The sequence below is a fragment of the Xiphophorus couchianus genome, chromosome 11, assembly GCF_001444195.1.
Source record: "Xiphophorus couchianus chromosome 11, X_couchianus-1.0, whole genome shotgun sequence".
Taxonomy (NCBI): domain Eukaryota; kingdom Metazoa; phylum Chordata; class Actinopteri; order Cyprinodontiformes; family Poeciliidae; genus Xiphophorus; species Xiphophorus couchianus.
In genome coordinates, this window is record NC_040238.1 from 8,919,806 (window position 1) to 8,936,556 (window position 16,751).

At 39.2% G+C, this 16,751-nt stretch overlaps 1 protein-coding gene across 2 annotated transcripts in view; it reads left to right on the plus strand.

Annotated features, from left to right (window-relative positions):
- wwc1 (WW and C2 domain containing 1) overlaps positions 1-16,751 on the plus strand; it is a 38,838-nt gene that overhangs the window by 16,843 nt on the left and 5,244 nt on the right. For both annotated transcript variants that reach the window (XM_028031203.1, XM_028031204.1), the window contains exons 7-19: positions 4,107-4,253; positions 5,792-5,862; positions 6,121-6,366; positions 9,460-9,549; positions 10,244-10,830; positions 12,902-13,007; positions 13,570-13,740; positions 13,817-14,009; positions 14,126-14,266; positions 14,421-14,458; positions 15,411-15,600; positions 15,698-15,868; positions 15,952-16,044. In XM_028031203.1, the coding sequence (XP_027887004.1) occupies positions 4,107-4,253; positions 5,792-5,862; positions 6,121-6,366; positions 9,460-9,549; positions 10,244-10,830; positions 12,902-13,007; positions 13,570-13,740; positions 13,817-14,009; positions 14,126-14,266; positions 14,421-14,458; positions 15,411-15,600; positions 15,698-15,868; positions 15,952-16,044 (2,244 nt within the window). The remainder of the gene's footprint in view (positions 1-4,106; positions 4,254-5,791; positions 5,863-6,120; positions 6,367-9,459; positions 9,550-10,243; positions 10,831-12,901; positions 13,008-13,569; positions 13,741-13,816; positions 14,010-14,125; positions 14,267-14,420; positions 14,459-15,410; positions 15,601-15,697; positions 15,869-15,951; positions 16,045-16,751) is intronic.

Sequence of the window (16,751 nt, forward strand, 5' to 3'; positions counted from 1 at the left end):
TAAATTGATTTCCAGCTGCTGTGTCTGGGTTTTAAGCCATTAGCTGTTCCCACTTCATCACAGGTCCTCCGTCGTGCTTAACAGTGGGTATGAGATGCTTTTTCACTTTTTTTATCCTCTGCAACAAAACTCCATGACAACAGTACTTCTTTCTTCTCCCCCGTCAGTTTAACTCAGATGTGTTCAGGCCTTGCTGTGGTGCTCATGTGAACGCTGATATACTGGAGATTTCAGCATGGCCAGGTCAGGCTGATGAGAACTGTTCATCAGAAAAAAATTGAGAAATGAAATATTTAAAGCATCTATATCACACTGCAGGTGTGTGACATAGATGCTCTCATAGTTTTAAGACAGAGGGATTTATCACTGAAAACGTCTCAGACGGAGCAACGGCTCCCAGATGAGGGGGTGTGAAGCTGCCTCTGTGTGTTTTTATGAACAGCACTAAAACAGATTTAGTAACTTATTAGCTGAGACTTCAGGGAGGCAATAGGTGCTTTAATGCCTTGCCTTCGTCCTTCTGTTGACCGCCCGTCGAGTTCATGAAAGAGAAAGTGGGAGAAGCTCAGATTGGCTGATGACTGGAACGGTCTCTGGAATGGTTCCTAGCGTCGAGCCGACAGTGATAAACTGAAGAATTTGGATTTTTGTGACCTGAAATTCCAACAAGTTTTAAATATTTCAGGCGTCATCCTGCAGGGACCTCCTCCTGTCTGCAGCAAGCTGAACATAGATCTCATCTTTCTGTCTGTGCTGTGCTGCATTGAGGTTCGTCCTGGTCAGAAGGAGATGCAGTTACGTCTGGAGGAGTTTGAAGTGTTCCTCTGAGTCCCAGTAGTTCATATTCATTCTGCTGCTGCTATCTGCAGTGGAGGCTGAAAACACTCAACTTTAGTATCTTTTAGATGTCAACACAGACTGAAAACGGTAGAATCCAGACCAGCGACTGGAGGAGTTTTGGGTAGAACGTATTTAGAGTCAAAGTGTTTAAATATCTTAAATGCAAAATGTATAGAAATGTTGTACAGTTTTGGCTTAATTACTGCTCTGAGTGTGTTGTTCTTTCAGCAGATATCCTTTTTTTAAATCTGTATATGCCAGTTAATAATTAATCAATTACTAAATTAGCTGACAATTATTAAAAAAATGTATTAATCACTACTAATTTGATTAACTGTTTAATCCCTAGTCTGATAGCAGCAGAACAAACTTCAAAATTACATGAAAAAGTCAAAGAGTAAGAAAATTATATTTTTGTATCTTGGTTATGCTGTCAACTCACAAAACATGTGCATGAAAATTAAATATTTTTAGTCCAGTTGCTAAAAAGAAATCGCACATTAAATCAGTAAAAATTTTACTGTGTAAGATTTTATGCAAATATGTTTTATTATATAACTATTTTAGTTAGTTACTCTAGTTAGCTAGAGATGAATCAATCAGTTTTGTGACTAATTTCCAGTCTGTGTTTAGCTAATCTCTGACCTGCACAGTGTAACAGTAAACACTGGGTTTTACTACGAAAAGACAAAATGGTTCAGATGCAGCAGAATGATGTCTGGTTGCAGCTCCACTCTGAAGGTTTTGATGGATTTTCGAGCAGAAGGACTTGGAAGCTGCCTTGTCATTCATTTTAAGACGTTTTCCTTTCTCTATTTTGATGTCATCCATAGTTTATATCTCTCAGCTCTCCTTTATGCATGTGGAAGCACTGCAGTGTTAACCTGTCATTTCTGCATGGCTACAGATTAAAGTTGCATAATGGGACTTGGAGTCAGCTGATGGGTTTACATGAAGCTAAATTGACACATTTACAAGGAAATTGAGACATCAGCCAACTTTCTGTGATCCGTTGATGATAATCAACGGCTCCTCCGTTTCAAAGATGTGACGTGCTTCTCCTTCCTCACAGCCATTTAGGCTGAAAGCATCAGAACGAGGAGAGAAGAGCCGCTCAATAATGCATGATCTGCCGTCTGCAGTTGGCAGCTCAGTGTGCAGGTCTGTCTGTGTTTCTGCAGCATGTTTGTGGCAGTCATTGTGAAACATTTCATTTTGCTTGATTTAATGTCAGAAGCAGCTGCAGAAAAACAGCAAAGTAAAAAAGAAATAACAGAATGAGCTAGAAAACTGTCTTTAGCGCTGCTTCAGTTTGTCTTAGTAGTTTGTTTTGACTGTGTTTATATAACTATTGATCCTTATTCTAATAAACATGAGAGATTTTCACAGGCTAGAATCAGCAAAAATAATCCCAATTTTTAATGACAGATACACAGATGTAACAGTTCCATTACTAAGAGTTTGAAAGAACCATTCAGTTCACTTTATTTATATAGTTCCATTTAAAGCAGGTCAGCTTAAAGCATTTAATCATGTATGCATTCCATTTGATCCTAGTTATCAAACACTTGATTAAGCAGTTTATTATTCAAATTAGTTTAAAAAGTTTCTATCTAAAATAACCCGGTAGATTACATTGTGTCATTGACTTCCAGCATTCAATCACTTAACTTTACAGCAATTCCTCATACTGAGCATGCATGTAGCAACAGTGGAGAGGAAAAACTCTCCGTCAACAGAAAGAGAAACCGGCAGCAGAAGCAGAACCTGGCTCAGTACAAGCAGCCATACTACGACCGACTGGGCGTTTGAGAAGAAAGAGCAGGAACACAAAAAGAAACAGATGAACTGATGTCGGAGTAATTGAAATGTTAATGAAAAGTAAAAACTGCCATTAGTTTCTTGCGTTGTTTTGGTGTGGAGAGCTTTGGTGCATGTATAAAATTTTATAAATGAAGTTACTTTTGAATTACCGCTCACTACTACTACCATAGATTACCAAAAACGTTAAAATGTTTCGGTTTGCTGAATAAAAATAAGCCAGAGTCTTTAAGCTCTTGCAGCTCGTCGTTAGCTGCTGTCCTTACAGGGTTTGGGAAAGTAACTTCATTTATTCATTATTACACATGTGCAGGACTTTGAACATTTTTAGCTTTAACAGCCCCAACCGGTCAGTGAACCATCTTTATTGATCATTGGGCTCATTAGCAACAACTCTCACAGAAACACCCTTCTTCATGGAAGTAGTTACTGAGAGAATTAGAGTTGAAACTTGTCTCAGTGAGGTCTGCATCTGTTGCAGCTGGTTAAAAGGAGGCATGTCTGCTGTTCAAAATGTTCTTTTGCATCTGTAAGGTTTAAAACAAGAATAAAAACTAAACAAACAGGTATTTTACAGAGTTTGTTTGGGTGCTTGAAATCCTTGCAAGTGCTTGAATTTCAGTCTGGCATTTTCAAGGCTTGGAGAGATCTGTATTTCTCTATAAAGCTCTTAAAATGCTTGATATTCAAACTGCACAGATTTATTAAAAGCCTATATTTGGAAAACATTATTTACAGTTGAAACCAGATATTTTCATTTCTAATAAAAAAAACAGATTTTTTTTTCTCACTATCTGACAGGCTAAACTTTTCTTGTTTTAGGTCAGTTAGTATGACCAAATGTATGTCTATTTGCTAAATGCCAGAAAACTTTGCAAGGACATTTAAGAAATAAATTTTTTTTTTAACTTTCTTAATGTAGTGAGTATTTATTATTCAAAAATGTCTCGGTGACCTGATCTGTGTAATTGGAAGTTACATACATACACACACACATACACACACACAAATATATATATCATTTTATTTTAAGCAATGTTAATGAAATTGGGAAAGATATTTCATAAATAAAATTGTTAAATTTTAGCTTTACCTTTTTAGTTTACCTTGAATGTAAAATACAATCACAAGACATTAATTGTAGTAATAGATATTATATAATACTAAATTGAAACTGTTTTTTTAAAGGTTTTTCTTTTAGATAATTTATTGTTTTTATCTTTAAAAGGTGTGTTGCTGGAAAAGTTAAAAACCTACCTAGAAAATGCTTGAAAAGTGCTTGAATTTGCCTGGGGGGAATGAAAAGCCTCTTTTTAAGACCAGGACTGTGAGGTTTTTTCACTTTTTACTCCTTCATGTGTTTCTTGTTTCCCTCCCTCCTGACTGCAGCCGCTGCTGTTGTCCCACCCTGACTCGTCTTCGTGTGTCTCCCCTCTTTTCCTCAGAAACTGGCCGTGTTGAAGGATGGCTTCCGGCTGGATTCTGGCTCCCAACAGGAGCTGTGGGGCAGCAGTCCATCGCTCGCCATCTCCGAGACGTCCATCCCTCGCCTCTACTCAGACGTCGGATCCCAAACCGACCTCCCAGCTGAGGTTAGTGCCAGAACAAAATGTCAGCCCCACTTCCTGCTCTAAATGTAGTTCTATTTACCTATGTATTTGTATCTCTTAAACTTTTCTCATTTCATCAAATTACCAAGATTCATTTTGTTGATTTAAACCTTGATGAAAGCATTCTTGTTTTGCACGCAAACGCTAAATAAAAGGTAAATTGGAGTGATAATAACTGAAACAAAAACTATTGAAACAAGGCTGTCAAAGCAGGTTTGTGCTTTGACTTTTGTTTCTGGCTTTTTAACATGTTTTCTTTTTTTGGCACGTAGTCAAAGTTTGAGTTGTGGCTCTGCCCCTCCAACATGTAAGAAAAATCTGGATTTTTATCATTTTAGATCCCTAATCTGCAAACTCACCAAATTTCAAGGTGGTGAATTAAAATGTCTAAAACAAGTTCAGTCGAATGCAGAGATTAGAAACTACAAAAATGGAGTAAAAATTGTTCAAAATCCCAAATTCAGTCACTGCTGGTTTTAGGAAGTTCAAGTGTACAGAATTTAATAACTGTACAATAAAGTAAGGTAAATGAAGTTTGCTGGGGCGTGCTGCCAAGACATTTCTTTTGCAACTTTTTCCAAAAACCTTTAAAGTATGTAAATTTTTCACACTTCACTGCAGAATTTTGTGAGTTTTCTTATATTTAGAACTGAAAAAAAAGAGAAAGAAGAGATTCATTTGGCTTTCACTGTTGCACTATTTCCTGTTTACTGTTTCCTATTTTCATGACATCTTAGTCAGCAGAATATGATTAAAGCTAATTAAATTTTTTGGTAAAAGCTAAAAAGAAATTGCATTTTATGATTTTCTAAGTATGGAAAAGAATGGAAAAATATACAAAAAAAGTTAAAAGTTCTGGATTTTATTTTTTAGTCCACTTTGTAACATTTTTAAAATGAGAATTTACTGAAAAGCATGAAAGAATATTCATGATGCTTTACTTCTGTGTCATTATTTACTGTGGTTTTATTTTCAAAAATAAAAAACTTGGGCCTTTTTAGTAGCTAGACTTTTCTAGTTGTGGGATTTAAACTTATCTCTAAGTTTATTAATTTAGGTTCAGCTGAAAGAAAGAAGCTTTTTTTTCATTTTTGTGAAGTTAAGTTGCATGTAAATGAATCTTTTGGCCTGTGTTTGAAACACTGTGTGTGGAGGAAAACCCACTTTGCACCACATCACCCTGAAGACATCTGGCGGTGGCAGGATTGTGCTGGGTGTGGACTTTTTTTAAATGCAGAACAAGGCTTGTGTCTGGGGTCTCAATAGAATTATTCAGACTAAAAATAAGTTGGAAATATGAGTTTTAGCTACTTTGTTGAGAAGAATATCCTAAAATGTTGAGCTCTGGCTATTTCCAGAGTTTTATTTGTTAAGTAAGTATCATTTTCCTCCCAAATTTCATCAAATGTTTGTTGTTGCAATGTGGCAAAATCTGACAAAGTATGAACACAGTTGCAGAACCTTGCATGAAGGAAAATCTGAGCGCTCATTCTGTTTCTTTCTTTGGTTTTTCAAACCAGTTTACGACCAGCAGCAACAAACTGGCAGAAAAAGTTCGTCTGAGCCTGAAGTACGATGAGGCAAAGAGAAGGTAACAAATTTGATCTGAAAGCTGCTTTAAAATCTGAAACTTCAATCTTTCATTTAGATGCAGCTAAAAGATTTACCCCAACATTGGATCTCGCTGTCAACCAGATGTTGAATGAAATTATTCACTTTTCGCATGAATGTAATGAATTTCACAGTAAAAGCATCTTTAATGTTTGATAAAAACATTAATATCCATGTCAGTAAATGCTGTCCTGTCAGGGATTTTCTCCAAGTCGACTGTCCTGTCGTTTTTCTGAAGGATCGCCAGCATCGAGGTGCAGATCGCCAAACTGGACAGCGAGGCGTGGCCGGGCCTGCTGGACCCGGAGCGGGACCGCCTCATCCTCATCAACGAGAAGGAGGAGCTGCTGAAGGAGCTGCAGTATATCAGACCACGGAAGCGGCTGGAGCCCAACGATGCAGAGAAGCTGGAGACGGAGAAGAAACGCCTGGAGAGAGACCTGCAGGCTGCCAGAGACAACCAGAGCAAGGCGCTGTCCGAGAGGCGAGTGGACCACTGGGAAATATCAGTTAGACACGTTAACCCTTCATTTTAGATTTTTCAGAATTTTCTGATGTATTTTAAAGTGTTTTAGGGAGTTAACACACCTCATAGTCCGGTAGACTCGGTTTGATTGGAACCGAAGTTGGAACATTTGTTACATTTTCAGGTTGTGCACTTTGTCAAACAAACCAAACTCTTTGAAAAACCTCTTCCCTTCCTCGCCTGTGGTGGAGCTGCAGCAAGAACCACTGAAAGAAACATGAAAACCTCTGAAGAAGAAACCGAGCACAACTTTCTTCTTCACAAAATGTGAACAAAAATGAAGTAGCGTCAGATTTTATTGGTTCTAGGATTTTTCTATTCGTCCTGCTAGTGTTAGCCTTGCTCATTTGTTTTGATTGTATTTTCCCAGAATGCCCTGTGATTTAGTCCATTTCCTGCTTTGGGAGTGATCTCCAGCCGGCTTGACATTCACATATGCATTCCAAACGCAGCAGAGTTCACTTCAACCAAACTCAGACGGAGGTTTCAGACGGACAGAGTTAGCTTCTTGATCTGCACCAGAGTTCTATTACAAACCACACCTCCACAAACAAACCTGACTTACAGTTAAACCTGGCTGGTGTGACCACACCCTTAATCAATAGTTCTAACCTCACTTGTATAAACTTTGATTTAAGTTGACTTAAAGGCCATTTTTCACAAAGCAGAAAACAAGATTATTTTAGTCTGAAAAAGAAAGGTTTCATAGTTGTTACATCTTTGGGTCGACCAGAAAGTCTTAGATGTCTGTTTCTCAACTTACAAAAACATGGATGATGACATAAAAATACTTTGAATCTATTATTTTTCATATAAGATAAAATAAATCTCATCCTGAAGGAATTAAGGAATTCATTTTACAGTGCCCATCTGCACTGTAAAAACACCAACTCCTACAGGCTACGCTTATTGCTTAGTGTCTTACTTGAAGTAAGACAAAACTGACTTGCAAGTAACTCTTCAGCAAGAAATAGGAGCTTGTTTAAAGTGAATCTGACCTAAATATTGATGAAAAAGTAGAATAATTTACGTATAGCAAGAGATGAAGTGAAATTAGTACTGGAACTAGTATTTATGTTTTATCAATATTAAGGAAATGTTGACAAGCTGACAAGTTACTTCAATTATTTTTGTCGTATTTCAAGTGTAAACTTATCTGCACTAGAAACTAAACCAAAACAACTTTGTAAATTGTTGTCTTTTTGCAGTGTGGGCCAGCTTTTCTGGAGAGCTAAATATGTACCTTTCTTGTACTATAGTGAAGGGCCAGCCAAGTTATTCCAAGGACCACAAATGACCCCTGGACACCCCTGCCTTAGTTGGGAACATTAATAACATTTCTGTTCTGAATGAGAGGAATCATGGTGCCTTGTGGCTTCAATGTTTTCAAAGCCTCTGACCTCCTTTCAGATTATCTCACTCTGTCGCTCCTCCATCTTCCTCCCTGCCTTTGTGCCTGAACACCAGCAGGTCCCTTCACCCCTCCTCCGCCTCCCTGACAGGACCACCGTTGTTCGCGCTCCAGGTCAGACTCTACCTGAGCTCCGCGTCTCTTTGTGTTCTTGAAACTCGAGAGGCGGCCAGGCAGAAAGGACCCCTTGTAGTCGTCGTACAAACGCGCCCGTTCAGACAGACAGGCGTAGGGTTCTCAAGACGCGGCGCTGCTGGGCTCCATGAACGTCAGGTTCTCTGAGCAGGGTCCTTCGCTGTCTGGGAAACACAGGGAAAACGGCTGGAATTTCATTTCAGTATAGAAAAAAAAATCAGTTTCCTGACTGCAATCTTTATCCTGGGTTTGCATTTTACCCTCCTTCACTCCTTCCTCTGTTTTCCTTCTTATCTCTTACTTCCTTTCCTTTCTTGTAGCACTTTTTCTTCATTCTTTGCCTTCCTTTCATTCTTTCTTTTTCCTTGTGCCCTGCCTCTCTTCTTTTGTGTCATTCTTTGTACCCTTGCCTTCCTTCCTTCCTTCCTTACTTTCTTCCTTTGTTTGTGTTTCTTCCTTCCATCGTCCACCCTTTTCTTCCTTCCTTAATTCTTGCTTGTCTGTTTCCTTTGGTTCTTGTCCTTACTGCATTTGTTCCTTTTGTCTTGTCATTCCTTCTTCATGTCCTTCCTTCCTTCCTTGATTCATTCTTTCCTTCTTTCTTTCTTCCTTCCTTTGCTTATATTTTTCTTTCTTTGTTCATTCTTTCTCTCCTTTAATCTTTGCTCTTCTGTCCTTTCTTTTTGCTCTTTACACACAAATCCTTCCTTTTGTTCCTTCTTCTCTTCCTCCCTTCTTTTAAGTCTGGCTTGTGTCCATCCTTTTTCTTTCTTGTTCTCTTTCTTCCTTTCTTTGTAGTCATCTCTTCTTTCCTCCTCTTTCTGTCTTCCCTTTCTTATTTCCTGTATCCTTCCTCTTCCTTTCCATTCCTTCCCATCTAACCTTTCTTGTGTCCTTTTTTCTTTCTTTCATCTTTTCATCCTTTCCTTCTTTTTTTTCTTTTTCTTTCCTTCTCTTCATTTTTACTGATAACGTGAATGTCTGGAATAATGCACAGGATTAATAAATAATAGTAAATTCAAAATATTACGATGTCCTGTATTACCTTTGACCTTAAAAGGAAATAGATGTTTTTTCTTTAGAGATGAACATCATACTTGACACTAAACATGCAGAACGTTTTATTTGTAAAACTAAATAACAAAATCTTAATTTTGTTTACTTTTGCGCTGCTGAACTTTGCTCTTTATACTCATATCTAATATCTGTTTGGCACAGATTGCTAAGGTAACCTCTCCATTTAAAATATGAGGTTTTTAGAAAAGATGCCCTGATTTTAAATATTTTAAACACTGACCAGTTAAACTCTTATTTCATTTCCAGTGTGTTTCAATCAATGCCAGATTAAAGGGAAAAAAATCTTGTATTATTATTATGTGAGGTTTTATAAATTGCTGCCTTAAATCTGTAGCAGTCCTGTGTTTCCAATGCGAAACTTTTAATCCAGAAGTTGTCGAAACCTTGATGATTTTAAATTTTTTTTCCAAACATGTCTGTCTTTTCAGGCTGCGACTCCACTGCAAGAGGAGCGAGTTGGTGCGGGAGCTGGAGGAGACGGTTCGACTGGCCACGTCTCTGCAGACGCAGCTGAGGAGGTTGGTTCTTCTCCTCCATCAAAATGTTCAGTCTGAGCTCAGGAAGCGAAGCTCAGTAAAAAATAAACACACCTGATGCTGGTGCCCAAAGCAAACCCTCCATGATGATGAAGGAGTCAAAAACATTTTGGGTTTTAACCTGGTTCAAACTTTATTTCTCTTCCTTCCAAATAATCTGAAGATCTATGAAAGTAACTTTCCTTTTTGTCCTTTTTTTTTTTTCCTGAAAAGCAACTTTCAGTCATTAGCTGCATTTCCATCACAAATGTGTGCAAAACGTTTTAAAATATTGTGCGAATGTCATGGAGTATTATTTATTGTGAAAAATATCTTGTGATAAAAATTTCAGTTAAAAAAACTGACTAAAATGTTATTTTTACTATTTTCTCCTGTTTATTTTCAAGAGAGCATCAACAAATGCTTAATTTAATTTTTATTTCAAGATATTATGAGAATAGTCGTAGCATTACTCAAATAAAATCATATTACAATTTCTCGTAATTATTATTCTCGGAATTAAAGTTTTTTACATTTTAAATTTTTTTTAGGAACTAATACTCTGTCATACAATAATATTACAAAACATTGTGATAAAACTCCTTACCACCCATTCTTAAATGGAAGTGAACTGAAACATTTCATTACTAATCATCATCTTCCGAAATATTTAATATTTTTATTGTTTTTCCCTCAGCCTGTCGGCCAGCACTCTGTCCTGTTCGTCTGGCAGCAGCCGCGGGTCGCTGGCATCCAGCCGCGGTTCGCTTGCCACCACATCCAGCCTTGGCTCCGCCTCCTCCCTCAGCTTCACCGACCTCTACCTGGAGCAGCCTGAGCTGGCCGACCCGGACCTGCGCAGCAAGCTGGACAGCCTCCTGCAGGACGGCGGCCCTGTCGGCTACCGGCCCTCCAGTTCCATCACCACCATCCACGAGCACGAGGTGGTGACGGGCTGCGGCCAGCGCTGCGCCGAGCGGTCCGATGATGCCGGGCCGGGCGGCGCCGAGTCTTCCCGGGTCCAGGCCCTCAGGCTGTCCGAAACGCCACGCTCCATGAACTCGTTGTCTCCACGCTCATCTCTGTCGTCGCTGTCGCCGCCATGCTCGCCGCTGGTTTCGGACACCACTTTCCTGTCGGGGGAGACGGGGCCCGGCGGGGTTGGACTGGACCTGGAGCTGCGCAGCAGGCTGGCAGAGCTGGAGCTGGATCCCGAGGAGCAGCGGAGAGAGCAGCTGGAGGACAAGCAGAACCTCAACAATGTCCTTGGAGATGAGGGCAAAGGTCAGCCATTTACCCAGAACACTGTGCCTCTTCCTAGCATCAGTCATGGTTCAATAGAAAGTCAGCCTGTCAACAGTAATGCTAACGTTTAAAAGTTGTAATGCGTTAATATTATAATATAACATAGTGCACATTATTACCATTTTTGACCTAAAAGCCCGTCTCCTGCAGAGGGTTGCCTAGTTTAGAGGTTCCCAAACTTATCCCTGCCCTGTCCCGTCAGAGCTGGATTACATCTGGATAATGAAAAGTAAGAAGGAACTGCACAGCTCTGAGACTTCAGGGCCAATCTTCACTTCCTGTGTTACAAAGATATCAGAGAAAATGATTCAGCTTCACTGGAAAGCAGAATACCATGAATCCTGAATCAACTAGTGATAAGAAATCTAAACCGTGAGTGAGATGGAGGGATTGGATTTCAGCTGTTTTCTAATAGAGCTACAACCTTTTCCTCCTGCTGCTTCCTATTGTGGACAGTTTTCCTTGTTTCACGTTGCACTGCTGGACGTTCCTCAGTGTGGAGGCCAAGTTAATGTATAAAATATTCAGTTACTGTTAAAACTTACTTGTTTAATTAGTAATTTAATAAGTGCATTTGTTGAGGTTTAGGTAGCATTATTATATTGCATGTAGCTAATTTCACAATGTTTTATTGTGAATAAGTGTTTTATTTTAAGTTTGTATGCTTTATAACTTAATTGGCCATTTTGCAATTTATGCAAATGAGGTGTGCCGCGCTGGAGCGTTAATGAAGGTTAGATAGGAGAGAGAAGGGAAGGTGCTGCAAGTAAGATCGACAAAGCCACACGGTTTTTCAACCGTAGTTTGTTTTGTGGAGGTTATTTAGGATTTAATTGCTCTTGTAAAGGATAATGCAAAAAATATGGAATAAATTTTTGTTTTGCATCTTTACATCGGAGCGCTGTGGAAGTTTTTATTTTCCTCTTCAAACACACGAGTAAAATCAGCTAAATTAACCTTGTGGCAACACACTCAGTTTACCTTCTCCTTCCTCCATTTATGACAGTGAAGCAAGTTTATTAGCAGTTTTATCATTGCAGAAAAATTAGACACTCTCTGTGGGGAACAAAAAAAATGCTGGTTGTATTATGTTAAATTTTAAAAAATAGATAGAATATTACATTTGTTGTTTGATCTGTAAACATCAGAGTGGGTCAGATGGAGGTGGAAGCTGCCTGTGAGAGGCAGAACGTGACTCCTGTCAGAGTCGCAGGTGAAAGGTGGACCTGGTGTCTGGTTTCTGGTTCGGTTTCCGTTGCTGCTGCCAGAGCTCAGCTCATTGCTCATTATACATGCAGGACTTTCTCACTGACCTCCTGTTGTTCAACTTGCACAAATAAAACAAGTCCATGCGACGTTTCGCTTTCAGGGATGCTGCAATTTGAATATTTTAGTCTCTCTAAATGCAGCTGCAATTATAGTAATGATAAACACAGAGTCGTGATAATAATGTTAATAGCAATAGTAGTATTAATGTAATAGTAGTAATAGTGATAGTTGTAATATTAATAATAATATAGCAATAATAGTAGTAACAATAGTAATAATGGGAATGATAATAATAGTGGTAGTAATTACAGCAGAAGTAATAGTAAGAACTGGAATAGTTGAAATGATAACAATACTGTTAGCAGTAATAGTTAGAATAGCAATAATATAGATAGATTTATTACTATATTTATATTTAAAACCATTAGTTGGCGTTTTATCATTTTTAGCCAAAGTGTTGGAGGCCCAAAGAGCCGCTAGTGGCTGCAGGCTGCAGACCTCTTGTCTAAACATTTAACTTTATGTACTTTTTTCTTTATGAAAAGTATAAATCAAAATTGACAGTAATAAAATTCTTTATATTTAAAATTGTTTCTGCTGCTTAAATACAATCTGTGGTTTTGATCCATTTTATGAGCTCTAGCTTTAGTAAAACCTGTTAGCAAGTGAGTTAAAAATCAGCCCAAAACTAATGAAAAAGACATTCAGGAAGCCTGGAGATTTGCTGCCTTGTCGCATTGTACACTGTTTTATTTTTCTTTGTCATAACTGTTGAATGTAGGTGCTCAGACTCGAGGGGCGGGGCCAAAGAAGATGGGTGTGACCTCAGCTGTATCCGATGAGTCAGTGGCCGGTGATAGTGGAGTTTACGAACCATCAGAACGCAAGTATGTTTCATTTTCATTTTTGCATCGTTTCTTCTTTATTTTTATTTGCATTGAAAGTGCAGTATGTAACTTTTATTCAAAAAAATCTTCTTTACATATTTGTTAAAACTGTCACCAAGTCATGACCGTTTGTTATGACACTGATAATCTGTGAAAAGATTGACCTCCTCCACCTCCCCTCTGAGCTACTATTGCCGTCTAAAGAAATGCAACACTCACAAACAAAAACAACCAATCAGATCCAGGAGGAGGGTCTTAGCGCTTTCAGTCATCCTCATGTACTCCCTGCTCAGTTTGCTAACGGTGGAGAAATATCATCGGTGGCAATGTTAACTAGCAGTGCCAAACGGAAGGGTGATGGACAGCGCTAAGACCTAAGGCCCGCCTCCTGGCCCTAATTGGTTGTTTCTAGTTAGCATTGGGAGAATAGGAGCTTGTGTTTTTTTTTTTTCAACAAATATGTAAAAATATATATTTTTTATATGTAACATACTGTAGCTTTAAAGCCAGTTTTTTGTAAGGAAAAGTGTATATGTTTCCCCTCTCTCTGTTTCTTCTCCAGGCCAGGCCTCCCTACAGAACTCCTCCTGAGCTCCTATGAGGACCGGTCTGCTTCCGGCTGCTCCCAGGTCCAGCTCGGCTTCCGCTACGAATCCAGAGACCAACGCTTCATCGTCTCTATCATACAGCTGTCTAACTGCAGTGCCCTCTTTATGCCGGCTGATCAGAAAATGTATGAGCTAATTTCTGCCGTCATGACTCCTGTGTTAAATGAAAGAACAAATGGTGACCCAACATGTTTCCTGCAGGTACGTCCGCGTGGCGGTGCTGCCACCCATTCAGGCCACCTGCTGCCTCTTCCGAACACGAGGCCTGCTCCCTCAGGACGTGGTGGCCATCAATGAGGTGTTCGGCATGCAGACGTCACACAATGGATTGCGGCAGAAGACCCTCAGGGTTGACATCTGTAACACCAGCAAGTCGGGCCATGAGCAATGTCTGGTGGGTCCCTGTTCAGCTCTTATTTATAGGATTTTTAAAGATTTAAATATGTTTCTCAGCATTAGAGCAGAAGGACCTGAACAGGAAGTCTTCTGATTGTTTTTCCTCTCCTTCAGGCCGGAGCCCAGATCAGCCTGGCTGATGTCAGCTGTTCAGAGGAGCGATGCACCAAGTGGTACAACCTGCTGAGTCGCCTCCACATGTCTGAGATTAACAACAAGGACAAGGAAACAAGAGCACAGGGCAGCTCTGGCAGGGTAACTACAGAGGAACTGACACCTAGTGCAGATTCTTAGAATTAACAGCTTGTCCAGCCAGATTTATCAGCATTAACTCTGTATAATTGGTACTTCTGCCCACTTTATTGGTGTTTTTGAGCCAATAATTATTTATGAGATTTTTTTGTTTCAGACACACGAAGGAGTCCAGCCTCCTGAGACTGATGAGTGGTATGTTTTCCAACCTTTCCTTACATGTGTCTTGCTCCGCTCTGTTTGTGTTGAACCACACAGAATGATGTAATAGAAAGTCAAAGTGTGGCAAAATGATAGGTAACCTATCAAAACAGTTTTCTGTTTCTTGATTCATTGTGTATTTCTGTTGCGGTATTAACAGACTACAAAACTACCCAATGGTGACAAACCATAAATCAGCATTATTTCTTTAATTGAGACTACTTTCATAATTGAACCTATGAAACAGTTAGACTTTAAATGTGAAAAGTCTTCATTTGTGTTCTTTGTTTGAAAAAGACAAAAATAAGCTCCTTTCGTCACTGGTTTGGTTTCACTTGTTTTATAGAACATGCTTTTAAATGACGAAACAAGAGTCTTATTTTGAAAGCTCTACTTTGAAAATATAAACTAGTCCCTTCTTGAACAGTGTTTGATGCCCATTTGTTATTTAAACCTGTTCTAGTAGTGATCCAACATATGTAAACCCAGATCTCTTATGCTTACAAAAGAGGATTAGGGCCACTGGAAAAGAAAAAAGAAACTTTAATCTCAGAAATGTGACTTCTTTTCTGAAAATGTTGACTTGAATCTCAAGATGTTGTTTTTCTCATAATTCTGACTTTTCTTTGATCTCGAACTCAGACTTTAATCTTAGAATTTGTACTTCAATCACAGAATTACAGTGTTTTTCTTAAAATTCTGACATGGATTTTGACTTGAATCTCAGAATTCAAACTTTAATCTCAGAATCATGTCTTTAATTTGAAAACCGCTGGTTGTGTTAAAGTTTTTAAACATAAACAACTCCCAAAGTTCATGTTGGTTTTCAAACTTCCATTTCTGTAGACGTGACGATGCAAAAATACTTTTCTGGTCAAATTTTTGCCAAGCAGTCCTAGATTCTACCGGACTAGGATGGAATAAAAATGTGTCTGTTGATCATCAGGCAAGGCGATCCTCTTGAGGTAGACATGTCTGATGAAGAGGAAGAAGAAAATGATGAGGAGGGTGTGGAAACTCAGGATGAAGAGGAAGAGTTTTACCCTGACAACAGTCAATGGGTTGGAGAGAAAGAGGAGAATGAAGAGGAGCAGAAGGTGGCCAAATCCACTCCCACGGCACCCATCACTGAGAAGGTAACTGCTTTTATTTCTACCTTTTGAGCAAGAAGACAAGTTGGTAGATGCGTCCTGGTCTTATCTGTCTTGATATCGATGTATCACTATCTTCCAGGTCAACAAAGAGACAAGCATTGACAATTTGTCAGCATGTCATCAGTGGTCGGTGGTTCGACCCAAGGAGCGCCGTCCTGACTTCCACCAGCAGAACCCCTTTATGAGGGGCAACACCATCATCCGCTCCAAGACTTTCTCCCCTGGACCTCAGAGCCAGTACATTTGCAGGGTAACTGACAGCCTTCACCATCAGCTGAAAGAAAAAAAACTTTGCTACAGTTGTGTCTTTAATCTAATGGTTTCATTCTGCAGATTAATCGCAGCGACAGCGACAGCTCCACACTCTCCAAGAAGTCTCCGTTTGTCAGAAATGCCTCAGAAAGACGCAGCATGCGCATGAAAAGGGTAGGTAGAGAGAATCCTTTTCATTCATGCAGTCGTCTCTGTTTAAACTCTGGTTTACTAAGCATATTGTGGTGCCAGTCCAGGAATATTTGGGCTGTGTTTAGAGTTTTTCTGTTTGATGATATTGACCAGTCTGACATAAAACATATAGAATAACTGCAAAACATCTCAGATAAGCATTTAGAAGTACCTTAGAAACATAAATAGGTGATGCACCTTATGTTAAAGGAAGAAATAAGTCATCCTTTCTATTACTGGCATCGTCTCCTCTATGTCTTTGGGGGCTCGTCCGGGACGATGAAAGCATTTTTATAAAAAAATGTACTTGTCATTGAAAATGAGAATTTCTGGCTTCATGTCCTTGGCGCTGCAGTTTCCAAAGTTCCACCTCACAGAGCACCCTTCCCCGCAACTCCACCACTCAGCTCCTTCAGACTAACCAGCAGCAATTAGCTAACACGTGGTGAAATTGCTCATCAGCTAAGCTCTTTGTATGAGCTACTTCTCAGTGTAACACTGGTAAAAGCATTGTTAAAGGGTTAATGGAGGAGCCATGTTGTGATGACCTCCTGAAGAGGGAGTTTTGGAAAAAGCAGTAGTTTCTTAAAGAAACAAAGTCCCAATTTCAAGATGTTAAATTAGAAAGTCAAATTTCTTTTGCGTAATATTTCACATGTAGCATTTTTATGACAATAGAAGCTGTAAAA